We start from the raw sequence: 27,351 nt of genomic DNA on the forward strand, positions 1-27,351 counted from the left end.
TATTTGTTCTTTTGAGAATATAATTGCTAAAAAAAAATTAATGTGTTACATAAAATGGGTAATATAGAGTTGAACCAAGAAGGACAAACATTGATCTCGTATAAACCAGACCTATTATACCAAATGTACCGTCTGTCATGAAGGGCATCACACTGCTGAATGGTTGGCTGTAACCCCAGTGCAGGGCCTTTGTATCAAGTCCAGTATTTCTGCCTCTGTTATTAGGGGATTAGTCTGACTGGCTCTGCTGCAGCTGAGCACATGGTGAGTACATAATCAATAATGGAAGGCTGCACGAACGCAGCAGAACAACCTCACACAAGCATAGCACATGTGTTCACCCTGAGCAAAAGTACAGTCCGTTACGCAACAGACATGAGAGGACCATTATGTTACTTGCATTGGTGGGAAATTCATCCATTATGTTGCTCTGTCAGCAAAAACCCCTGTCTAGTTGGTTTCATGTTTTAACAGATGTTTTTTATCTTTGTTTATATCAAGAGAAAGGTTAGAACTGGTGACTTTGAACAGAGCAAGCTTTATTTACAATGTACAAGCACAAGACATTTGGGCAACATGGAAATACACAATCAGGTTTTTCTGCCTCAGCCTGTAACAAAAAGACTCCAAAATGACAACTTTAAAATGACACTAGGGGTTGTACTTATCCAGCAGATAAAATCGGAGAAACTTATGATTTGAGGAGAAGTGATATTACTTTAAGGGTATAACTTATTGAGGGTATGATCAAAAGATACCACAGGTGATGATGGTTTAATAAATATAATAGTAACATATCAGGAAACTTTCCAAAATATGGAATCACAGATCCATACTTTCTGGGACTAATTTGGTTTGACATTGAACACTAATTATCATCAGTTCATACCATTTCAGGATAAACTACGGGACAAATAGTTTACTACAAGAGGTATCCAAGGAGCTAGATTGTTTCATCTTAATTTTTCATGTTATGATGAATAATGTGATTATTGAGCTGTTTATAGAAAAGTGCAATACACTAATTATTTATTTAATTAGTGACTTAACAGTGCTCAGGATTGCAGTTATATTAATAATGCTGATACATTAATTGTGGATGATGTAGCCCAGAGGCAACATGAACAAACATGCACAACGGGCCAGAAATTGATCCTTGGGGAACTCCACACAAACTTTCAACCATCCCGGAGAAAAAAATACATAACAATATCTTGAGTTTCTACAATTAAAAATTCTTTGTAGATTTATTCCTGTATTTTTAGGCACAGTATGTTTACATTTGACTACTTGTAAGCCAAATAATATAAAAAAGATAACAAATTACAATATTTCCCCATCAGAACTTAATTCCTGGCAGTGTGCTTAAGGGCTAGCAGGGCTTAAAACTGCATTTAGTTAGATCTCTAAAAAATTCTAGAAGTTCTATTTAATAGGATGCCTATTGTGGAGACTAGATATCTATAGGTGATAATCTTGGAGAAATATGACATACATATGACTGACACTCTTGTAGCTTACATTAAATATAAATGTATTACAGCACTTTTTCTTGTACAGTAGTAATGTCAAGGTACTGTATATCTGCAGTTAGGTGAGTCATTGGGGCAATATGATTATAAGTCAAACCTACAAGATGATTAACAAGATGACAAGTACAACAAATCTGTAATTACCACAGACCACATGGACTGGCCCATACCATAATATTACGTTTCACATCACCTCAAGCCTTGTGAATAACAAACATGAATAAAAACAACAAATAAACACACAACACTAAAATGTTGCATAAGTTTCAACACTCATTTATTTATTCGCCATATTTTTTTCTTGACAACTTTTGTTACGTGTCCACAGACATGGGAAAGAACTCCAGAACACTCAAAAGATAAACGTGAGCACTGAGATTAAGACTTCATCACAGGCTGGGACCTGTTTCTGTTTCTGCCAAGCAGCTCGGAGCAAGAGTGCAGACCTGGGGTCATCTACCTGGTCCATGTCAACCACATCACCCACACTGAGCTGAAATGTGCAAAACTGATCCCTGATCAGCACTCTGAACTCTGGGGTGACTCTTGACAAAGCAGCAGGTCAATTATTCTTATTCATTGTGGTATACAGAGGAAGAGAGAGTTAATATCATCTGTGTGATGAGACCCAACACAGAAATCTCCATTTATATACAAGACAGAGCCAAGAGGAAGGTTTCCAGTTAGTCATTACAAGGATCATGAATGACAATACTTTACAAGCAGCACTTCAGGGGTGGGGGGGGGGGGGGGGGGGGGCTGTTGTCATTAGCAAGCGATAAGTCAGGAGAGAGGGACGGAGTATAGCAGAAGATAAGTGGGATCTGCATGCTTTGATCCAGAGCTATGACAGTTAAAAAGCAGCCAAATATAAATGAACTCATTTACCTTCCAACAATTAATGGCCAATAAACTAAAACTGTTTTACAACTTGTTTTTTAACATGATATCCTTGAACTATAAGGGTTGGAAGTCATATGCATGCTGTAAACTTAAAAATAAATAAATGTAATTTTGATGCAGTGTTAGCATTTTGATTGCTAAAGCGAAAATGGCACAGTTTCAGAAAATATTCTTCTCGTTCCTCCAGGACAGGGCCATAAATTCTTAAAACACAAATTTTTTCAGTACAATGTAAAAACATCTTATGAAATCATATTAAATAAAGATGCTTGCACAAGTATGAACTTCAATAAGTAGTGCAGTATATATTTTATGAACTTTAAAAATAAAACTTTCCATGTCTTCTCCTCCAGTAGGCAACAGAGTTACAACATACAGTAAGAAAACCCCCCCAAAAACAAACCAAATATACCAAGATGACCCAAAACATTCAGAAATAACAAATGGTGCCATCCCCTTTAATTTACTCCAGACAAAAAAACAAAACAAAAGAATCTGTAAAAAATAACAATAAATTAACAAAAAACTAAAAACATGCCTAAATCACAGCAAATTAAACAAATAAATAAAGTGAAATAAAATACACTTTGTTACATGTTAGATTTAATATAGGCAATTTCTGTGTTGTAATGAAATGAAAACATATGTTAAAAGGACAATTATTTAGCTGCTGAGTGAAATGTTTTTCATTGTGGTATACATTTACCATACCATTTTAAAATCAAATCACAATGCAGAAAATAAAGTGAAGACATGTAGTTTTGTATCTACTTAGTTTTCTGTGTTGTGATTTGATGTTAAGGTAGCATGGAAAATTAAGGTCACAATGTAAAACAGTTCATACTTTTTATGTGCATACATAAAAAGAAAATATACATCCCTGTGTATTGTGTTTCACTTTACACTGTAGATTAAGCAAAATGGGCTCAAATTGTAGTGAAGTTTTACAGCATGAGGCTGCATTGCTCAACAGGTTGGCTGGCCTGTGGCATTTACACAGTCTTCAATGCTGTCTGTTGACTGATTGTAACTCAGATTTGATTTTTTTTTTTTTAAAGCTGAAATGTGAAAGACTGAATGGTTGGCAGACCATGTCTTTGGTATAATATGTAAAAAAAAAAAAAAAAAAAAAAAAAAAAAAAACACATTTAAAAAAAAAAACCCAGCACGGACAGATGTAGAAAATAATACAATACAAACAAAAAATTGTAATTCTATAACTGATAAGGTAAAGATTAGTTTTTTGGGGTTTTTTTTGGTTAAACACTAATTTTAAGACTGAAATTTGGGGTCATCTTGGCACAGTGCAGACAGACAAAAGCAACTAGAAACCATCCCTGGACATGAAGGTCATAACAACACCAAACTGATCTCACTGTACTGGGTTCTGACAGAAGCATCAGACTGTCAAATATCTGGCAGCTACAGTACAAAAGCTAAGAGGAGACTCGGCTTTTAAATGCAACATTTACAGTAAATGGTACAGTAGTGCTGCACTGTACTGTTACAGGCTATACCAACATACTATAGCGCATCATTGATAATATTCACTCTCCAAAACATTGACATTGATAATCGATATAAAAAAGATCCATAGCATTTACTATTACTCTACATAAAAGCTTCATCTTGGACACATGTAACTAATTTCTGTGTTGATGTCACAGACAATGATAAATGAGACAAAGGAAGGAAAAGAGGTGAAGAAAGGGAGGCACTAGCTGGTGCATGGACAACACACTTGCCCACTCAAAGCAACTGCCCTCAACAGATTACAGGTCCATGGTTAATTAAAACTTTCCATTCAGCTACAAAAGACTTTAAATAGTCTTAAAACGTATTTAATGTAGCAACTCTACTGGCCCATAACAAATAGAATATAAGTGCTCATTTGATTAAAAAAAATTAGCAACCACATACAGTACAGTTGTCCTGGTGTATTTACCATATAAATGATCTTAGGTTAATTTAGGCGCATTGATTAGTTTAAAGGAATAGTTGTTATTTGTTTTCTTGCTGAGAGTTAGATGAGAAGATCAATTGAAACTTGGCTAGCTTAGCATAAAGACTGAAAACTGGAGAAAATAGCTAGCCTGCCTCTGTGTAAAGGTTAAAAGAAATCACTGTCAGTACAAGTTATTTGTCTTTGTATCTTTGTTTTATCCTGTAAGTCACTGCGCCTGGCTAAGAAATCGCAACTTTTTTTTTAATCAACATGTTAATTAGTGAGCTTTACAGGTGTTGGTAGTTGGATTCTATTGTTTCCAGACTTTATGCTAAGCTATGCTAACCAGCTGCTAGCTCCTGCTTTAGTATCAATCTTGTCCTCTAATTTTTAGCAAGAACGCAAATCAGAGCATTTCCTAAATTGTCAATTCCTTGTCTATTCCTTTAAAATCCTATTCTTCTCAGTAAATGTCAGCTAATATAACTGCACAGTGGAAATTGTTTGCAACATTTAAAAACTACAAAACATCGCTTTGGTCAAAACAACTGAGTAAATGATTCAAGACATTAACTCAAAGAAGACAATAAAGTGCAATGCAACAAAACTGGTCAGTGGTCACGTCACAATAAATAACAGTGCAGAGAACATACAAGAGCAACAATAAATAATATTCTTATTTATAGTAATATGCACAAGGGATTATTTAAAAAAAAAACAAAAAAGAAAAAAGCACATGCCGAAAACAAGGCAAGGACAATATCTCTCCTGATATTCTTTTGCTTCAGTCTAGCCAACAGACTCAGTATTCAAAGATCCAGTTAAACAACTTTTAAATAAACTGACACAGAAACGACAACTTATCCTTTCGTCCTAACAAATCCTTCATGCTACTTCAGTGTTTTAAGTGATAAGCAACAGCAATCTACCTGTTTGCTATCTGAAACATCTGCAGGGAAACAAATACTCTATATGCTGTAGAGCACCAAGCCATTCCAAACTCAGGTAATGTACAGTATATGATGGATGGATGTGGCGCTATCATCCCAGCACTTACCACACTTTTGCACAGAGAAACATCGGGTTTGATGGCTACAAACGAGATGTTTTAATCCCCCCCACAGACACACACACACCTGATGGTGTTAACTAGAAATACATGAATGGTTGGTTTTCAGTGAAGATGAATAAATTAGGGACTGATCACAAAGTAAACAGTTGTTTACATCTATCTTTTTACACAGGAACTGGTAGCCTCACAGGTTACAGCTCTACATGTATATGAAAACCTAAAACTAATCTGAACTAGTCCCAATGCACAGCAGAGGTAAGTTAATCAGCTGGTTTGGGTCGTTAGTTTGTCTCATGTTTTCATCTAAAGGTCAGGAGGGAGCACACCATGCAGGGTTCGAAGGGGCTACTGGGAGCAACTGCAAAAAGAGAGAAGGACAGCTTTGTTGGGTTTCAGTATGAACGATCGAGTGATGTTTCGGACTGGGGTGGTCGTTGTATAGGAAGTTATTTAAATGGTTTATGTATAAGTTTGTTTATATGGTCTATGTTCAATAGAGCAGGATAATGAGTGGAGCTTTTAGATTGTAATTTTTTGTTTGTTCATTGTTATTAACCGGGCTGGTTCACTTCTCACATCCTCTGAGCAGTCGGGATCGGCGGCATGGACTGGACTGACTTTCTCCGGGAAAGCTTTGATCTGAGGAAATCAAAGCAGAAGTTACATTTCCAAATAATTTCCATGGAAGTTTCCTGAAAAAAGTCATGTAAATTGGTACTAAATATAGGAAAAATGGAGACAATAATCTGAGACTATTATTTAAGTTGAATCTATTGTGCTGAGTTTCGAAGCAGTTGCTGATTTACAGAGACATTTCTTTTACTGCTAAAACCTTGATGAAAATTGACTGAGGGCCATTTAAATATATTTATATACTAATAAACTAATTTACTGGCCATATTTAATTAATAATTTTCTTGTCTGTGGACAAGTATGTCATAATTTTAATCTCTTCAGGCAAAAATCTAATTCTTCAAATTATCTTAGTCACAGGAAGACACGGTTATATTTACACACACACAAAAAAAGTTGGGAATCACTGTCCTGTATTATGCTAATTGATTAATTGGAAATAAATCAATCACAGTCTCCTAATAAATTGTATCAAATTACACAGAACCGGTAGACCAGGGACCTTTCTAGTAATTTACAGAATGTAGTTTCTGTCTAGGAAAATATCATTAAACTATGTGGGGAAAAAAGTGTTGATATGGTCATATTTAAAATGTAAGACACCAACATAAATGGACTCATCATTCCATTTTTAACCTTTCACATGTTATTTAAGGGTGACGTTTGTGTCATTATCACACACTGTATCCACCACTCACCTAATGGTGCCGGCTAACAGAGGATTAAATGCGTACAGCCAGTCGTGCATCTCTTTATCATTGGTGGCCTGAAGCAGTATCCCACGATGCTCAGTGCACACAGCAAACGTGTTGGGAGTCTGGAGACATGAAATACTCTGAGGTTAATGTTTATTTGATTACCCAGGATTCAGTTTTAATATTGAACTGAAGCTCAGTCGTACCCGTAGTAAGGTCTGTTTGTCTTCGCTGTATTCCACTTTAGCAGAGGACAGATTGATGACAGCTCGCTCCACGCTGTCCCTCTCATTGCGGTATAGGTAGACGTAGGGCCTGCGCACCACCACATAGCGCTTCACCCAGCCACTGGTGTGAGGCTCCAGAAAGTGTAGGTAGCCCTTCTTTGACACAATGGGGCTGTACACCATCAAAAGAAAACTGATGTGAGACAGCAACTAATAAAAACTAGAACACCACCTTCATTAAAAAACAAATACAAGGTGAGATGCTTCCCCAGATGAAAATGATACAATTGACTAAAGCCTTAATCTAAAGTGTGATGTAGTACAAGTACTCAATCAGAGACATAATCAATGTTTTGATGAGCAGAGCCTGACCTGACGCGGATCTCCTGTATGTCAGGAACAAAGGTGCATCCTCTGAAAGCTTTCTTTCTGTCCACTGGGCTGTATGGGTCCAGATCTGGGGTGGATGCTCCTGAACTGGGATCAGTGTGTCTACACAACATTAACAACAAGTTTTTATTGTGACAAGAAGGGACAGGTTGTTATAAACCAAATGCACTGGGCCTGTCTATAACCCACCATTTTTAAAGAATGAATGATACCACATCAAGTAGAAATTTTACATATATAAAGTGGAGATTTTGTACTTGTCAAATGTGCATTATAGACTATAATCTACATTATTGTGTACTGTACTGCTGTTATATTGTTTATATGAATCAGGTAAGGCAAGTGATCAGAAATTAACTGAGAGATTAACAATTGACTAAGGTAATTATATACTCAAGTACAATTTTGAGGCACTTATACTTTATTCAAGTATTTTCATGTTATGCTTCTTTTCTTTTTACATTTATTTGACAATTATAATTACTGGTTACTTTGCAGTTTAAGATTTTAACAGCAAAATATGATAAATTAAGGTCAAAACTCAACACTATGAGGAGGAGTAACAGTATGTACAGTGGTTGCATACCTGATGTCATAGTTTCCCTCGACCAGTGAGGGGCAGGTAGAGGATGGAGTGAGCGTGCTCAGTCCAGAAGATGATGACTCTCTCATTAGCGATGCAGACATCTCAGAGAGCTAAAACACACACACACACACAGAAATACATTGACAACAAATCATGCACAGAGAAGCACAGACAAGACATAAAAAGGACAAATACATACACAGACAAAACGTACCAGCAAACGATTAAGCACGTACAACACAGACATGCATTCAGAAAACACTTCAATCAGACAATTTGTCTCTTTTTTCTACAGTAAAACCATTTCTGTACCATTATAACACAAATCCTCTTTATGTCTAAGAGCCCCTCGCTGGTTAGCATGTTAAATAGGACATGCAGGAGTAACATCAGGTTAGTGGAAGCCTCGCGGTCTCTACAGAGGGAGGAGGTAGGATAAAGAAGGAGGAGTAACTAAAATATTTCAGGGGTTCAAATATGGATGCATGCGTTTTGGAAGACAGAGTTAAGCTGCAGGCCTGAGCCAAACATTAATTGGAAATCATCAAGCTGGTTTCAAACAAACTTACTGTTATTTGTTAAAGGAATTATTTGTGAAACACGGTGCATAAATTTACTTATATATATATATCACATTTTTGTTTGTACTTCAGAGCCGTACATAGCAGTAATTCCTTGTAATATCAATGATCAACTAACATGACCTGGACCCAGTTTATTGGATAGTAGTGTTAACCAATAGCAAAAATACTCAATTGATTTAAGCTAGTATTTATACTTTATTCCATTATGATTGAATGAGCTTCCCAGCTATTGTAGCTAGCAGTACTGACAGTGTTAGCTACAGGTCTGATTGTACTGAATGAAACTCCCCAAAAAGGATTAAAAAGCTTCTGCTGAAACAATCCCAGTTTTAGTTTACAGATGTCTCCTGACAGCTTTCAACCACATACAAGGAAGAGTTATAACAAATCGTACTATGTACGGCCAGCAAGGGAATATATCTAAGACTTTTTTCATACTTTGTAATACCTGCTTTTGAGGGAACTGAATTAAATTTAAAGATCTACAGATATGCTGATGAAAACTGTTTAACCCAGGTCTGCTGAGTAGTAAAAAGGGGGAGAAAGTATAAGGTTAAATTTAAGATAATTGAAATCAGATAAGGAATGAAAATAAAAGTTTGAAAACAGATTTTGTGTACAAATAAAAATGATGAATGGATGCAATGGCAGAGAGTAGGCTGAGAGCGGGGCTTTATGACTTTGTTAAGGTAAAACAGCTCTAAAGGTTCAGAAGGATTAACGGGCCGGGTTAGAGGGCCTAGGCTGGGGCTCACCTTGCTCTCACTGGCACTGCTGCTCACCTGGCTGTACTCCCTGTTGAAGGTGTGCATCAGCAGACGCAGACACTGGAAGCAGGAAGAGTGCAAGACACAGTATTTTTAAAAACTGAAATAAAAGCTAAAAATAATGGGTAAGTTAAGATGAAAGCCAAGAAATTAAGAACTTCTGGGGGTGTCAAAGACATCAAATCACCTTGGCAGCCAGCTCCCTTTGCCTCTGGTTGGGGCTGTCAAGGGCCGGGCTGCTGCCAGGACTGTGGCTAAGGATGGGACTCTTTGCAAAGTTGCTGATGTCGCTGCTCTTGTAGAGCGCGTCCTGTCCTGCCTGCAGGGTCGCCTCCAGCTTCTCCCTCAGCAGCAGGTAGTGCCTGGTCTTCTCCACCTGAAACACACGCAAATTTTACTTCACTGGTTGTTACCTGGAAAGATGTTCATAGGTTTGGATAGGCAGCAATTTATGTCAGCATAGAATCCACTTTCCATAATTTGGTGAATAATCTTGCTTTCAGTATTTGAGAGGCTCGTCAAACCCAAACTTATCTGTTTTAGGTGTTGGCTATTCTACAGTACCAACTCTTTCAATATACAAACTCACCTCCTGCAGTAAACTGAGTTTTTCCAGCTCCCACTGGTGGTCGAGGATGAGGCTGTCACTGCGAGGCCTCCATCCAGCCAGGTTCTCCTCTCCTCGAACGTAAGCCACCGAGGTGTCCAGCACACGTCTGCGACGACGCTGCATGCCTGGAGAACAGGATGAAAACATGTTTTAGTCATAAAACACAATATAAAATACTTTGTTTCTAAATGTTTTCATGAATTAACTTGATCTAACCTGGACTTCCATTGTCCGCCACATGGCAGAGAGTCACTTCATAGACTCCAGTTACACGGTTACTGAGAAGTAAAGGGACAAAATTTGTATTTTAGGGAAGGACAACTGGTTCAACTAACAATTTAACATAAAATTACATTTAAGTCTTCTAGTGTAAGATTCAGACTGTGTGAATCCATAAATCTGTACCTCTCAGAGGGCCTTAGGCAACCAGTGCTGAACAGGTTTCTTATGGAGCGGGAGGCCGGCAACTTGGTGTCGCGGGAGTAAAACACCATGCAGAAGTCTTTGGTGATCACTGTCGGCTGAGTGCAGTTCTCCATCTAGTTTAAATATACAAAACATTGACATATTATAATCCATTAGAATAAATTAAAGTGCCTTTATTTTAAATAAATCATTGACAAAAACATCTAATACCTCTAGATAAGCAGAGAGGGTGATGTAGATCTTCTCTCCATAAGGAGTGACTCTGTTCAGAAGCAGAGAGTTGTGCATGGAGCTGTCCCACGCTGCCTCAAATCGGTAGAAAGTTCTGGTGTGAGACAAATAAACGTTATCATCTATCTACATGCTGTTGAAAAAAGAAAAGTTTGAACCTCTTGAGATGCCTGTGAGCAAATTGACATTTTGTTAGCGGAAACCAATTGTAAGGATAAAGAAAAATGATTGTCATTATACCTATGATCAACTCCCAAGGAGACGCTGCCATTAACAAAGAATACAGAGAAACAGGACACGAGTTAGAAACTTTTAACTGTAGCTGTTAAAAGTTTTGAACTCTGCAAACTATATTGATACATGCAAACTGAAAACTGCACTGAAGCAAAATGATATTACGTTATAAAAGACACGTACAAGCAATGTTAAAAAAACAGCAAACAAAGCATATAATCTGTTTAGATAACACAGGTCTGTAAACAAAAGAATGTAACTATTGCGGACAAGCTAAAAACATCAAAAGGTAAATATACAGAGGAAAAATAATAATATTTTTCGATTAATGAAAAAATCTGCCTAAAATGCATACTTGTCATCATGTTTTGGCCAGAAATATCCAGAGGACAGGATGTTGAGAGAAAGGATGTTGGGGTCTATGATGGTTTCATCAGCCTCCGGTGTGTTTCGAATACGACCTGAGGTCAAACGAGTCATGATAAGATCGTTTTGATTTCTGATTTTCTGCCACTAAAATCTGACAGACTAAAGATTGAGGTTTTTTGGACAATGTCTCATTACTCACCGATAACCAGCTCTTTCACCTCTTTCCATTCAATATAATTTCCAGTTTCATGAGCGATGGTAACTGTGATCCTCCTCTGGATGCCCTGTGGAGTCCAGAAAAGCAGAAGGTTGACCAGCTTGTTTAGTTGTGAAGATAAGTGAAGGTCAAAGAGCTGAATACACATCACCCAAGGGAGCAACAGCTGGGTTAAGCTTCAATTTAATTGTCACTTTTTTCATGTTTTATGCTTTATCACTACAATTCTGAAGACATTTAAAATATACTGTATATCTGTTAGTTTATGATATTGAAGGTTTTTGAATACATAATAAGGATATAAGAATCATGATGTGAGATGTGGTCAGACCTGATGTAAGAGGTATGTGCCGTGGCAGGGCATCCCGCCTCTGTGGTCAACAACAGCAGGGATGTAGCTAGAGACAAGAAAATAATCAGCACATTACAAGATTAGAAGATACTTTACCTTGTGGCTGACATGACCTGCACTAAACAGCTTGTATTCAAAAGATATTCATTGTGTATGTAATTTACTGCGTCCTGTGTTATACGAAAGTGGATGCAACTCACTCTCCGTTCGCTTCCAGCTCACAGATCTCAAAGAAGACCATGAGGTCGTATTTGGCGTGACAAGGTCCTGCAGTGGAACGAGTCAGGGTGCTGAGCTTGGTGGCCGGCACTGAGAGAATAGACAGAGAGCAGAATGAATGTGTGAGTATACCTAACTGAACAGAATATCAAATGATTCAATCATTCAACTTAGACAAGGATTCAGTGTTTGAACCGATGCTGAAATTATTATAATTATTATTATTAATGGACTGACTGACTGATCCTGACATTGATGGATGACAGTTCTGATGATCCTTTGAGTCAGTTTTCAAGCGAAAAAACAAGCTAGTTCCACTAATCTGGGTTTTATGACTTTTAGGAATCATAAAACTCTGATCTTGTGCTTTGCAAAGGACCATTTGTCACCCTTATTCACATGTAATTTGCTAACCTGGTTTGGATAAGGGCATCACTCTGGGGAACTGCCTCCTGGAAGGTCTCAGTGGACTAAAAGACAAAAACATCAAATGTTGCGAAACTTTATTTCCATCTAAAAAAATACAGATTCATAATTAGCTATCAGCTGATGGGAAGTGCTTCCTGACCTGATCAGGTCTTTGCAGAGTGGAGGGAAAGGCTGTTTCTGATAGTGGCCAAACACCTCGAAGACAATGGGCTGGGTCTTGATGTACTCCACAAAGGACTTGGTCACCTCCACTGTGATCTAACAGGAGAGAAAAAAGGTCATCCAAGTCATCCAAACCTTCAGACAACATCATAATTAACAAGTAGGACATAGAAACAACATTATTACAGCCTAAATATTGTGGGAACAGACATGTATGTAGAAATCAGTAATATTAACTGATGAATAGGACTGAATGTGTTGGTTCAGTTCTTACATTTTGTACATGGTAGAAGCCCAGCGGTGGTCCTCTGCCGGTGTTCTTCAGAGGTTCAGTGGAGAAAGCTTCATCATGGCGATGGATGAAGCTGGGGGGAAAAGCACTTTATGTCACTCAAAAACCGCAAACTGTCCAAATCACAAAGATCAGTAAACATTGAATACCAAAAATATAAACATAGTCCGTTATTTTATCAAGGTCATTTAAATGAGTTCTCTTTCTGGTGTATAATGTGGTGAAATTATGTTTCTTTTTGCCTTCAGTGGATTGTTCACAGAATAAGGTGAGATTTGAAAAAAGACAGATATACAGCTTATACTGCACATTCATATTGAACACACAGTATCTGTGTGACAGGCTGTGATAAAGGCATGCAGTGCTCCAGTGTTGCTGCTCACTCACTTGAACTGGCAGAAGATGTCGGCGTACTCGGCTGAGATGCTGGATGCCTGTAAGACGGTGACTCTGAAAGTGAAGGTGCTGCCAATCTTCAGGTGGGACAGAGCCTTCTCTGGAGAGAGGTCCAGAGGAAGATCTAGACCCAGACCTAAACTCTTCACTGGGCTCAGGGGAGGTTCCTGGGTGGCTAGATGGGACAAAGGATGTTTTTTTTAAATATGGTTTCTTATTAAATTAAGACCTAATTAGAAGAGGCTATGCATAGCAAGACAGATTATACAGTTTGTTTTGGTTTTTATCAAACCAATGTCAAAGGTGATATATAATTAAAACTCAATTTAAACAGCATTAAAGCATTAAATATCAAATTAGCAGTATTGTAACAACAAAGTATAATTTACAAAACAGAAATAACATCTGTTTTTAAAAAAAAGGCAAGGGAATAAAAAGACAGTAAAGTTTATAATTCCCACCTCCCTCACCTTCACAGGTGTTGTTGTTGACTTCATCTGCAGAGATTCCTATCTCCACATTCTGTCCTTCTCCCTCGACAATTCGCAGCTCCTCCTGGGAGGTGTTGGAGTAGGGGAGAACACCAGGAGAGGTCTCTGTCTGGAACTAGACATAAAATCAAGAGCTTAACCCTGCATCAACATTTGAGTGCAAGAAACAGTTGCATCTCAGTTATGTATATATAGTTGTCCTTCCAAGGAAGGAAATTCATATCATGAGCCTCTTCTTTTCGCCTCTGCAACAATGTTTCAATGACATGTCTGATTTTATGGCTCACATTATCTATACTTAGTCACTGTAAAAACAGCAATCAGAACATAACAAAACATATCCCTATCCATAAGCACCTTTTCAAACTGTTTGTCCTCAAATGAGATCTTGGCAGTGCCTGACTGCCTCACACCAGAGCCGTAATCAGGGGCCTCCTCGTCAGCTGGAGAGAGACAAACAGAGAACAAGATGTTACATCAAAGTGTCACAATCATTTTCAAATACATAACAACCTCAAACTAACAGCTTGAGGGCTCTTTTATGAGCAAACAACACAATATCTTTAAGATAATTATACCCTCACCTGAGATGGCCTGCACAGCCACTCTGAGGAAGCCCTTCACCTCTCCTTTCTCACTAACAATGGCCACACGATGTACCAGGGGCACCGGATACAACAGGTTGCTCAGGTACACGAAAGCCCTGAGGAGGAAGGATGGAGGGGAGAGATGAGGGGTTTTCACTTTTACTGAGTCTTTATGGAACTATAAAAGGATTCAAATCATTTGTGACTGCAGGAGGGGAACAGTGTCTCCAGGCGACTGACCTGCCAACCAGACGGAACCATGGGAAGCGGTCGTAGAAGGGGTCACCTCCGGTCAAGGTGTGGTCACAGTCCTCCACAGCACTGCTGGGGAGCTCGGCAGCGCGGTCGTACATTTCTCTCATCAGGTCCAGCCTCTGCCTGCAGAGGGCAGTATAAAATTAGCAAACATCCTGAGGGCCTGCTTGAGCATATAGCAGCTGCAAGAAAGTATTAAAAGATTAAAACTAATGCCTCTGGTAGCAGACAGAGAAGTTGCTGTGGGGTGTGAGGGAAAAACAGGCTGCTTTTGTGCATAAAAGATCCTCATGAGCTATTTTTAATTTGTACAAAAAGAAAGAAAAGAACAAGATGAATTTAAGTATTTCTGTAGTCACTCAAAAGCTTTGTGGCTTACATTTTTGTTTTCCAGGCTGGATTACCAGACAAAGCAGATCCCAAAAGCCCAGATATACTCAATATCATTTGGGTTTACTACATAATTTAATTAAGTGAAAACTTGAACCACTATATCAGGTATGATGGGTCCATCATCTTCTATCTTGTGGCCCTGGTCTTGAAGAGAGACTGCATGTGCTGTATCTATATCTGTACGTCTAATAGGTATCAATGTTTTATAACCAGTGATGTATGAGAATAATTTGAGATGTTTTTATGGACAAATAACTATAACCTTGACAATGCATTCAGCTTTAACCCACAAATCCACTTTCTTAAAGACAAAACCAAAGTACCTGAGTTTCTCCAGAGTCCAGTAATGTGTGGCTCCGTTTTTCTGATCCTGCACTTCAACTGCTACAATGGTCCGAGGGAAAGGTCGTCTCTCCCTCTCTTTGGCCACGCTGGGAGGTAGCAGATCAGGAGGCAGAGGAGAGTACAGAGTGTCTGTCAACAGGACAAACTGGAACTGGACCTGCGGATGACATCATTTAAAACATCAGTGAATGATTGATTAACGTCCCACTGAACCATACCTGCAACATCAAGTTATCATTTCACTATTCTTAAAAGATTATTTTAAAAACAGGAGGAACATATTTGAAAATCCTTAAAATACATCTGCCAAATAATTCCTAGTTCTTCAAAGAAATGGTCTGTATACTTCTCACACAGAACAAATGTGGGTACTACTGTAACTGCAGTGAGATATATTAGTGCAATAGTCTTGATCTTCAGCTGGTTGTAATACGCAGTACTGTACATATTGCAGAGCAGGTTGTAATTTTAAAAATATGGAAAACTTGAAGCAGTAAAGTCTCATTTGGTCTGAAAATATTCAAAACAATAGCTCATCATATTCATATCCCTAATCACTAACTGAGCTACACTTAATATAGAGCATTAGATTGTGATGGCACACAGAACCAAATCACTGTGGTGAGTCTAGACAGTCAATTACTTTATAGACTCGTACTGATGCAAATCCAATTCTGCACTCTGCTTCCAGCCTTGACCGAAGAGAAAACTCTTTATGCAGTGGTCAACCAGCATCATATTTAAATAAAATTGACTTTAAAAATGATTACTCTTAACTAGTGCAATGATTACATGATTTTAGAGTCGGCTGATACCAAAGTAAAACGTCTGATTTTAGTCACTCAAATCAAGAAAGTTAACTAGATCTAGTTACTTTAATAAAAGCTCTTCTTCTGTGCTTTAAAAAAAATAGGTCTAAAAAGATATAAAATCTGTTGTAAATGCTTCAAGTTCTAATGTTTTCACACCTTCTTCTTCAACTCCACACTGATAGCATTAGCCTCCTTGAGAAAGATGGCGTTGCCCCAAAGCAAATCCCTGAGAGACGTGAACTGGTAGAAACGCCACTTTCTGAAAGCCCACAGAGCCAGCTCGGTCTCTCGCTTGGTCCACGGCACTGACAGGCAAGACAGACGATGTGTGAATAAAACATGATCAAATAAAGCCGACAGTAAAGAAAATATGTATAAAGGGATCACTAGTCCCTCACTGGTCATAATTAGATCTGTATGTATCTTTGTTAAAACAGATGAATGTTTGATAAGTCAGAAACATTTAAAACATTTAAGTATCACCTTCCTCTTCAGGCTCCTCCTCCTCCTCAGGTGACTCCAGGTACCGAGAGTTCACCTGTTTCTGAAGAGCCTCCAGTTTACTCTCATAGTCCTTAAAGAAAACACATCATCCAGATCAGGATTATGGCCCCTTTAATGGAACAATACCTCAATGTCTGGACTGGACTGGAATGATGCTCACCAGCCTCTGCTGTTCTAGCAGGTTACTGGCTTCTTCTCTTTCTTTGCGGTACTGATCCTCAAGCTCTTGAAGCCTGAAAATGATTCAACAAGACTTAATCTTAGTCAATACCAACATACTATGCTAATAATAACAATAATGATACTAATTGTAACAGTAGTCTTCAAAATAGAGCGCAAACTACACGGTTATTTATTCAAAAAAAGTAAAACAATAACATCAATCACAGTCATCCTCATTGTTTTTACGTCCTTCCTCACACACCTCTGCTCCATCTCCTGCTTCATGTCGATGCCTTGTTTCTCCAGCAGCTCTCTCTGAGCAAAGGCCCAGTCAACAGGCTCCACCGGAGTCTCAGCACATGGCGTCCTCTCTCGCTCCATCCGAGCCTGCTCCGGGTCGTTGAAGCGAAACACGTGGCTCTTGCCCATAATGATGCGGTTCCCTAAAAAACATTATGGTAAGCATAAAAGATTACATTATATACAGATTACACCTTTGTTATGGTACATTTATGTTTTAATTAATGACATTTTCCAAGATGACTGAAATTCTTTTGCACTTTTTTTCCAAAATGGTTATAAGATTGTGACACACATTTATCATGTTTATTTTGTAGGCACAACTGCTTTGTTTTCCACCATTTTTCACAAAAGCTTCACGTACCAGACCGCAGGATGATGGGCGAGGTCACCTTCTTTCCGTTGACATATGTCTCTGAGCCCTCACATGGCTCCAAGATGACACAACCTGTTCCACAAAAGATTTATAAAACCATGGCGACTGAAATGCCTAATATCAAGAGATGCTGGGCTTAACTTTTAATATATTTTAAACTTAAGTATATTTATTAAACATTGCAATTTCACGTTAAGAAGAAACGCAGCCAGCCTCTACCTTCTCCCTGAGGGCCCGTACTGCTGCTGAAAGTGCAGTGTTCATCTTTGATAAAATGGCCGCTGAGAACAATATCCTGGCGAGTCTTGGCATTTTCACGGCCAACCCTGACGGAAGATAAGGTAATCAAATTAAGATAAATCCTTCGACACAGCACAGTGTCTCAAGTGAATCTTAAAAAGGAAAACATTGAAAACCTTACTTGGTAATGCCATCTTTGATATAATACAGCAGACACTCTGACATCAGCGGGTCCTCGTTCAGGTTCACCAGATGAGGGGTCTAAAAGGGGAAATAGGTAATAAGTATGGCTGTTTGTGTCACTTTGGAGAGAGCTTATAAGTGTTGTACATCTTTTCTTGAGGTGTTTAAATGGTTGTGCAGTATGTGCAACAGTAATCAGTACCTTACCTTTTTCGGGGAGAAGACACCAACAGTGCCTCCATCTTCTCTCATGGCAACACCCATCTCAGCCAGCAGGGCCTCTCTGCAAGAACAGTCACATAATAAGCATCATAACATGTTCATAAAAATAAGGTCAGAGCTGTTAAAAAAGCAGGATTAAGGAAAAAGCACTTTATTTATTACCTCGGTAAACACTTTCCTAATGAGTTTTTGGTCTCAATCACTAGCCTCAAGTCTTCTTCTATAGAGCATAATGTTGATTTATTAATTTATTTTGTTAATTATGGTCCCATTTACAGTAAATGGCCCTGCAGCAGGGTATGCTTTAGGGCGTGGCTATGTTGTCATTGACAAGTTGCTACAGGTGACAATGTTCAATAGATAATGTTAACATAGCATAACCCCAGATTCACAGAGTATAGTCATAGTCATAGTATCGCTATTTCAGTGTGTCTCCAGTTCGTGAAAGTTCAAAAGACGCTCTAAGGACTCAGAAGTTCAGTTTTTGTGGTAAATATGTTCCATTTCAATATTTTTAAGCCTGTTTTTCACTGGCAAAAATTAGCATTAGCAATATTATAGTTAAGCAAGGACTAAATTCACAGTGCTAACCAAGCTAGCAGCTAGTGTTAGGGTCAGCTCCACCCTTGTGTATGAATATGGTCACTTCTCATCACTTCTGGCTCCAAAAATCCAGGATGGCAATGGTTAAAAATGACCACACATAATATAATAAAATAACCCTTTCACTATGTAGATGAGGAGGCTGCGAGAATAAGAGTTGTGGTCAGTTCTTACATCTAAATGAATGCCATAAAACTATGCATGAATATTTTTGACCAACCTCTCCATGCGAATCGCCTCAGTACGTCTCAACTTCTCTTCCCAGGTCTCATTGAGCTCTGCGATGATTTTCTCTGTTTCCTGTTGGTCAAATGAGGACACTTTGCTCATTCTCTTACTTATAAAAGAGCATTTCCACTCACCTTTATTTAGTTTCACCAACATATCCAACGCTCTACTTCGCCACAGTCAACATTCCCCATCCCTACATTTCTCCTACCTTGAGCCTCTCAATGGCCTCTTCACTGGCCGGACTGAAGATGCGATCATGGAGGTTGTTGATGGACCCAGCGCGACTGGACAGGACCGAGAGCGAGGGAGAGGGGCTCATTCCCGTCATGGCATTGGTCACTGTGGAGAGATCACCCCCTTGATTGACAGCCTGGCGATTATTCACAAAGTTCTTGTAATCGCACAGGTCTGCCAGAGAGAGAGAGGCGACGCATGGAAGACAGCAAGAGAGAAAGGGAAGGAAGAAAGGAAGGAAGGACGGAAGGAAGGAAAGACAAAAGGTAGGAGCAGACGCCGGGTAATTGAGGAGACATTGGGGATTGAAAGGAACACGCAGAGAAACGGATTAAAAAAAGAAAGAAAATGGGAGAATGACAGGGAGGAGTACAAAAAAGAAGAGAAAGCTCAAATAATGAATCAAAGAAGCAAAAGTTATTTGCTTACCAAAGCCATCGCAAACAGAGAGAAAGGAGCAACTCAAACTGATAGAGCACAAAATGCCAAGAAGACGCAATTTTTTCTCAGACTATACATAGACATACCCAACAAGCGCTCAAGCATGGTTATGAGAAGGAAAACTGAAAATATATACATCAATACAATGCATGTAGACCAATTACAGGCTGAGGTTGTTTTTTGGGTTTTTTTGAGGCATGTCCCCATGTTTGTGAGATGTTTAGCTTTTGGTTGCATGGCTCCTGGTAGTGCAGGCCTCTAAGCTTCTGACTCAGCTTTAAATAACTCCAGGATGCAGTCTAAAATGGCGTCCTCCCAGTCAGTCCTTTCTTCCATGATCACTAATAAAGTGAAGTAAAATATTGCATGCTTTATGCCAACCTTGGCTTTGAATCTATTTGTGCAATACTGGAGAGAAACAAAGAGTTGAGCAGAATAGATTCTGAATGAATTGCCATGAGATCACGGTGCAAGCTTCCCAGCCAATTTAAAATTGTGTTCCAACAGTGAAATGATTAAGATGTTGGGCTTCTGTGATTAAAAAAGAGAGAGAAAACATGGAAACCAGAACTAACGGAAAGAAAAAGGAGGCCATTTTGCAGAATTCCTGAGAAAAAGTAATGGATTACAGCAACAACGTGATTTCAGTGTTGCTCTAAATAATTATTCTTTATTTTCTGTTTAATCTATGTTTTAGACTAGACTAGACATATACTGTTTTGGGCTTGTTAGTGAGGTCTCTGGTGTGGTGCAGGAGGAAGGCCGGCTCAGGATTCATTTCTTTTAGTTGCAAAGCGCAGGCTTGCAAGAGTTATACACACATTTCAAACCAGCGATGACCGGGCCGGTGCCACGATACGCTGATAGGACAGAGGAGAGAAGAGATTGTGTGTGAGAGACACACCCACACCCCAAGTTTTACTGTCATCCTCTGTCATGAGTGTACAGAGAGAAAAACAAACCTGCACAAAAGCAGGTTAACATGCAGGTTTTGCCTGTGTAAATGGGTGTATGCCTTCATATGAGTATTTCCTATGAATAGAGAATCATTCTGGTGTTTTACTCACTCTCTATGATGTCTCCCAGGCCCTGAGAGAACAGTAGGTCTTTGAGGCGAGCCACCTCCTCTTTAAGCTCACGCACCAGGCGGTTGTTGGGGTCCTCGTTGATCACAGCGTTACAGCGGATCTGTTTAGCACGATCAGCGTATCTGGAGGGACGAAGGCAATGAAGGTCAAGAAACAACCAAGTTGAAATTTGAAAGTACTTTTCCCATGACTCGCCATACACTGACATATTAACTAGAAATACAACAGAAACAGCGTAGATTGAACCTTTTCCATAGTAATATGTCATTAATGCAGAAAAATGCTCCAGAATCTATTGTGCTCAATCTACATGTTGAACGTGACATTAACCTCAAAATGATGTTCCCTTGAGAAACCTCAAATGTAATGATCTTTAAATAGAGAAGTCATTGATCATTTTCTCACCGGAGGGTACTGAGGGTTTCATCGTAGTTAATGTCAGCAGGGCTGAGAGCAGCCACCATGGCCGTACGCGAGTTTCCTCCTAAAGACAGAAAAAAAAACAATGCAGAACTTGTTGCAGAAATTTGTGTTTGAACACTTATTATACTTATTATAACTTATTATATTTCTTGTATTACATACCTAAGTTCTCCCTCAGTAGCCAAGTCAGAACTGAATCTCTGTAAGGAATGAAGCTTTCCACCTTCTTCTTTTTCTTGTTCTGTACATAGAAATAATGACGTTAATTTGCTAATCACCTCAGAAACAGTATTGAATATATCCTATTTGTTGTTTCAGATATATGTTAGTTTTACTAACCTTGTTTGGTGCTGAGTCCTGTCAGGGGAGGGAAAAATGTCAACATTTGTTATATGAACAACAGGAAATAAGAAATAGCCGCAGTATATTTTTGATGACTCACCAGTTCAGCTAGACCAGAAATAACTTTGCCCAGTGTGGTCAGAGATTTGTTGATGTTTGCTCCTTCCTGCAGGTACAAAGAAATTAACATCCGTCATGTGAAGCATTGGTCCACTGAAATATTTATTACAATCACTTTAAAAATATTTTCTGCCTCGCTCGCCTGTATGCAGAAAATATCAACATTTGGCTGTCTCTGCTCACCTTCAGTCTGGTTCCTTTGGCTCCGGTTGAGTCGGCCCGCTCACTGCCAGCCAAGTCTACCAGGCTGATCTTGCTGACCTGTGATAATACATAATATATATTTTAGTCTGCCACAGCACCCCAACTGCCCCCCTCCCAATTTATAATAATAATAATAAGTATACATTTTATTTAAACACAATATAAAAGTGACAGAGCAATTGGCATCTGATGAATTGGGCAGTTTTAAACAGATGTGTTTTGAGTTGTGATTTGAAATGGGGGAATGAACCCATGTTTCAGACTTATATTATTTATTATCTCTGCCACATGGTCACTCTTTGTCTATCATGTGTTGCCTTATATTTCCTTTTACTGTGCCAGGATCAGGAAATGCTCCTAAGAAATAAATAAAAAATAAAAAGTTTTCTGAATTTATTTTAGCGTTGGTTAATAATCAATACACCACAGATGGCCTCCACTTAGGTCATAAAAGTTGTAAAATCATTCCTCCATCGTAACATCTCTCTTTTAGCTGCTGCACACCAACAAGGTTCGATTTTTGGAAACGATTCTTCTTATTGATTTGTTGAGCTGAGCTTGGTGTCTGCACCTTTTCTAATGTGTTGTCTGTGTCCGAATCATGTTTTTTCTGTGTGAAGATGATGTTAAAGACTGCGTGGGACCGGCTGCTGGTCTCGTTCATGTTGGTAGCAGCCACAGTCCTGTAAAAAAGACAAAATTCAGCTTTAGGCGCTCCATCCATCCATCCATGATTTATAATCAATTTGTTAATCCTGAGAGGAGTCAGTCGTCAACATTCAGTCTCACTCTGTTACCTGGCCTTGTTACCAGAATCCATCAGATCCTGGATGTCATTGTAGGATGTGACAGCTAGTTTGGACAAATCTTCGACGTAGGGTCCCATCAGAGGGTGCTCTCTGACACGCAGGTTTCCTTTGTTTTTGGGGTTGAGCAGGTCACGCACACGCTCGCAGTAGATTTCCATATAGCTCACCTAGAGGAGAGCAAGTGGTGATTATGTCTTTCGTTAGCAATTATGTGAATCTTATATGATTTTTTTTTTTTTTTTTATCAATGTCACAAAAGTTATTTTTTGGCCTTCTGTGATATCTGTTCACGGCAGCACCATCTGCTACTGAAAGGATGTCAGTGTAAGAGTCTCACTCACCTCCACAGAGTATGACATGCTGTTTTCATTATTGCTGCCACCGATCTTGGTGAAAAGGTCTTCACAAAGCTAGAAAACAAAAAACAGACTGTCATTGTGGGCAAAGTTGTATATTTAGATCAGGCTGTGTTAAATTTAGCTTAGTTTGTAGATATCCATTTCTATAGCAGGCACTTTCCATTATTACATTCATCAGTCATTTAAACTGTTTTGTTTTTTTACCAGAGGTATGATCCCCTGCTGGTCTTTCTCCTGTCGTCCCATCATAGTGTAGCTTTTGCCTGCTCCTGTTTGTCCGTATGCAAATATGCACACATTGTAGCCTTCAAAGGCATGAAGCAGCATCTCCTCTCCAATGTCCTTGTACACCTGCATCTGGTTCGCATAGTTGATGTCTTCAGGCTGCAGACATGGAAGGAACAGAGTGGAAGTAAAGTAAAAAAAATTGAGACACACAGAAAGACATAATTTTAAAATGAGATAAAACTTGTCCAGAAAATACATTTGTACTTCAAAAACACATTGGATGCTAAAGCAAACACATTTTTCCCTATGTGGTTGAGTCAAGATCAACACTTATGAACCTGACTAGTAGTAAATGTATTTAGTTACTGAAAGAAGTAAAAATTTAATGAGTCAAAGAAACTCACCGTGGTGTGTGACCAGTAAGAAAAGTCAAAGTTAAAACTCTTGTTTTCTTTCGGCTGTTTTGGGTTCAGGATTGCTACAATAGAGAAAAACAGATAAGTATAAGTTAGAGTCCTCAACATGAAAATATTCATGCTGACAGTCTCTGTGATGTTCACTCTGTGATTATAGTTTCCTCATTGTTCCTCAAAGCTCTCCATTAGGTGAAGGATGCAGAGTGAAAATCTGACATCGTTTTTCAACACAAACTTTCTCTCAAACACTTTGTCTCATTATGCCTCGACCAAATCATTACTATGTCCTAACACACACACACACACACACACACACACACACACACACACACACACACACACACACACACACACACACACACACACACTTAACTGAAATGACATTTGAAAAACATGTTCCATCACAATCACTTCAATCGAGCTGTGTCTCATGGTCCTGATTATGTACAGTTATTTTATGTGATTAGTCATCCTGGTCAACAAGTGGTTAAGACACAAACATATCACACCTCTTTACTGCCCACCTTCAAATGAAGGCTTAAAAAAACTAAAGCATGTCCAACAGCTCAGCCTGTTTATCAGTGTCTCCACATCTACATTACTATTAATAATACTTAGTACCTTCATTAAAGAAATGCACCATCATAAAAATGGCACAAAACCTCTTCAACACAAACAAATGACCCTCATTAGAAATAATTTCACCTCTAACTAAGAACATAGAGCGGACTGTATTACAGTTAGTAACAATAGCCGCAGTTTTAAATGCACCACTCATCCTTTTTAAATATGGGAGGGGAAACAAGAACTGAGCAGGAGCAGTCACTCTTTAAGTGTAAATCAAATCCACTGCATCACCTACTATGGAAAAGTTCAACATGGCAGCAACTAGGTCCTGCTGATGTTAAAGGAAAGCCTGACAGAACAGGCACTCAACATAAACAACATAGTGTGGCCATAATGCAGAAAAATATCTGAAAACAATCAGTGTTGGAACCTGTGAGCACTCACATTCAGAGTCGGTGAGTTTAATGAGTTGAAATAATGAAAGTTTGTATCTTTGGCTCTAATGAGATCATTAAAAACACCGACAGGCACAACGGCTGACATACTCCTCTCTTTCTCCTTCACTTGCATCAGCTGACTCTGTGTCTGGGCTCAACCAGAACAACGAGGCCTTGTTAGTCCCCGCAGCTCGTATGATGGGAGAAAAGAGCTGCAGTGGACGCTACATCCTACACACACTGACAGGCTTCAGTCGCCAGGCTTGACTGAAGCTTTTGTTTACTTCCTTAGCTGCCAAGACGCTACGTGCCTCCCTGCCCACTCTCTGGTTGCCGGAGGGCAGAGCTGTCTGAGAGACAAATAGCTGAGGTGAAATGCTAAACTTGCCTAAATGTAGGTCACAGGAATATGATGCAAACTGCATCAGAACAGCCTTTTGCCTCTGTTTCACACTCTAAAGTCATGAGTCTGAACATAAAGAGGTCGCCTTTACATATACAGCCACGCCTCATACATGATCTTACAACTGGGCCTCAATTATTTATTATATGAACATGTTGTGAATCAGGTTAGCAGACTGGAAAATCACCTCAGTGAAGCGCCTTTCAAGAACTCATCAATAGTTGTCATTTGCAGAATCTCTTACACATCAATTTAAGATTTGACAACAGAAAACAATCTGATTTATCTTTTTATAATCCAATTGTTAAAAGGGTCTCTATTATCTGTTTACAATCAATAATCCCCTACAGGTTGTAAAGAATAAAATGACAAGTTGAAGTTTTGAAGATGAAGTTTTTTTTTTAAAGGGAAGCAACACATCACTGCAGTATTTTACATATTACATAAAATGCATGTTTTTCTGTATGTTTACATGCAATATATCACATTTTGTGATATAATCATCCAAATGTGCATTTTATTTAAATCATCTATGTATATTTTCTGTGACTGTAGTATCTTTCAAATTATTCTGAATGTATAAAGTTTAGCTGCTTAAATCCATTCATATGAGCATCACTGAGTCACATGTCTTTTTTGATATGACCACCAGGGGCAGCGAACTTGGATTCTCAAATTCTATACATTACAGTTTAAAATGATTTAGGAAAAATATTAAATATACGTTTTTTATAACAATAATAATAATAATAATAATATGATACAGTTAGCGTATACAGCACTTTTTAAAAGCACTGTTATAAAGTGCTTTACACTCAACAAACAATACAAACATGATAAGATACATAAATAAAAAGGCATAAACCAATAAAGTTACATTTGTGTTTAGTTCAGTGTATTTTGTTAAAATGTTTATGTAGATTTATATAAGTTCATTGGAGAAGTTAATGTTAATTTGTTAGAGGACAAATAATAATGATTTGATTTAATTAATGTTGAAGTAAACATGGTATTTTGTAAAACATAACATTATCTAAACTGTCTGTTAAAATGTAAGTTAATGTCACTTTAAGAGTTTTCGGTCACTTGTTAACTGGAGCAAACCTGTAGTTTGGTTGAGGCTCAAGTAAGGACCATAGTAAGCAACATACTTTTCTTACAGTTTGCTGATTAGGAGAATTTAGCTTTGAATGCTCCTGTAAGAAAATACTACAAATTGTGGAATAAATACTTGTTTAATTCCTTTTTACATTAGAGTCCTGTGGAAGTTTATCCTCCTCAAGTTAAGGTGCACAAATAAGGCCAAGGCCCTCGTTGAATTTGAATCAATACAAAGTGATTTAAAAGGAAACAATGACGTGGTTAGTCCGAGCTCCTCAAGCAGACCATTTCAGTGTTTTGGAGGCCTGACAGCAAAGGAATGATCCTCTAGTCTTAAATATAATCTTTTCATGGGGAAAGTTACTGTTAAAGGATTAATGTGCACTTCTTTTGCATACAATACAATAAAAACAAAATGTGCTGCTGCTCAAAATATGCAAAGCAGGATCCACATAATCTCTCAACACAATATGTAACATTTATTCACATCCATCACTTCTACAGCCATATCAGAAAACAGTCCAGTCAAGTCAATCCCAAATCATTTCTGAGGTTTAAGTCTGGATTTATACTCACTTGTGGTGTTTCCTGACATCTGAATGATGCATTTGCTGTCCTTCGCCATCTCTCTGGAGTTGAAGGGTCGGACCCTCACCGCCACCTTCACCGAAGCTCCCGCCATGTTAGCGGTGGGTGTGGGAGTGAGCGAAGGAGCTGAAAATCTGTGTGGCTACACAGACACACACCTGGCACCTGCACAGGTAGATGATGATGAGGATTTAATACAGCTGACAGCTTTTGTTTTGCATTGTATGTGAAGGACCTTATCATTATACCTTTGTATCACATACAGAATAATGTTACATTTAAAAACAGTACTACTTGACAGTGATAATTTCAGTTATGAATGGCTTCTTAATGGGCTTAAGACAAGGCCTTGATGGGCTCAAACAGCTGACACACTCTTCATTTTCAGGCCCTTTAATCACAGTCAGTTTGGCTGCAAGCTCAGACTCACATCTCCTGAATCACAGTGAGCAAATAATGGGCCATCACTTGGCAGGAACATCAGCAGCATTACTGTTATTATACAGTAAAATGGCTGCTTACTGTTGCTTCATCTATCCTGGCTGAGGCCTTGTGATAAACTGCATCTCCTCTGCTTCACACCAAAACAGAAAAACAGGTTCCTGCTTGTAAGCTA

At 38.6% G+C, this 27,351-nt stretch overlaps 1 protein-coding gene across 2 annotated transcripts; it reads right to left on the reverse strand.

Annotated features, from left to right (window-relative positions):
* Positions 1 to 4,640: 4,640 nt before the first annotated feature.
* On the reverse strand, positions 4,641 to 26,829 carry kif1ab (kinesin family member 1Ab). 2 transcript variants are annotated; one of them, XM_053329361.1, is made up of 48 exons: positions 26,724 to 26,829; positions 23,628 to 23,701; positions 23,200 to 23,379; positions 22,978 to 23,046; positions 22,625 to 22,803; positions 22,399 to 22,510; positions 21,807 to 21,884; positions 21,604 to 21,669; positions 21,501 to 21,518; positions 21,324 to 21,402; positions 21,144 to 21,222; positions 20,718 to 20,860; positions 20,472 to 20,510; positions 19,184 to 19,383; positions 18,965 to 19,044; positions 18,127 to 18,202; positions 17,918 to 17,997; positions 17,716 to 17,822; positions 17,485 to 17,568; positions 17,083 to 17,263; positions 16,819 to 16,891; positions 16,638 to 16,728; positions 16,311 to 16,459; positions 15,321 to 15,499; positions 14,590 to 14,727; positions 14,347 to 14,465; positions 14,120 to 14,205; positions 13,742 to 13,877; positions 13,263 to 13,446; positions 12,858 to 12,948; positions 12,561 to 12,679; positions 12,407 to 12,462; positions 11,974 to 12,082; positions 11,753 to 11,819; positions 11,404 to 11,488; positions 11,191 to 11,296; positions 10,842 to 10,865; positions 10,581 to 10,695; positions 10,350 to 10,483; positions 10,161 to 10,222; positions 9,924 to 10,069; positions 9,522 to 9,710; positions 9,323 to 9,394; positions 7,984 to 8,093; positions 7,380 to 7,499; positions 6,987 to 7,179; positions 6,784 to 6,902; positions 4,641 to 6,091 (listed from the first exon to the last, which is right to left on the reverse strand). In XM_053329361.1, the coding sequence occupies exons 1-48, from the start codon at positions 26,827 to 26,829 to the stop codon at positions 6,025 to 6,027; spliced, it is 5,169 nt and encodes a 1,722-aa protein (XP_053185336.1). In that variant the 3' UTR covers positions 4,641 to 6,024. The 2 variants fall into 2 exon arrangements, with proteins under 2 accessions (XP_053185336.1, XP_053185337.1); XM_053329362.1 differs by lacking the exon at positions 20,472 to 20,510.
* Between the last annotated feature and the right edge of the window lie 522 nt (positions 26,830 to 27,351).

The sequence above is a fragment of the Scomber japonicus genome, chromosome 12 (genome assembly GCF_027409825.1).
Source record: "Scomber japonicus isolate fScoJap1 chromosome 12, fScoJap1.pri, whole genome shotgun sequence".
NCBI lineage: Eukaryota > Metazoa > Chordata > Actinopteri > Scombriformes > Scombridae > Scomber > Scomber japonicus.

Excerpts from the sequence above, each read along its gene's own strand:
- kif1ab (XM_053329361.1), bottom strand. The coding sequence starts at position 26,829 with ATGGCGGGAGCTTCGGTGAAGGTGGCGGTGAGGGTCCGACCCTTCAAC. Across the intron at positions 13,878-14,119 it reads AGGACAAACAGTTTGAAAAG|TTCCAGACAGAGACCTCTCC; the intron begins GTGCTTATGGAT and ends TTTTATGTCTAG. Across the intron at positions 6,092-6,783 it reads CTGTTAGCCGGCACCATTAG|ATCAAAGCTTTCCCGGAGAA; the intron begins GTGAGTGGTGGA and ends TGATTTCCTCAG.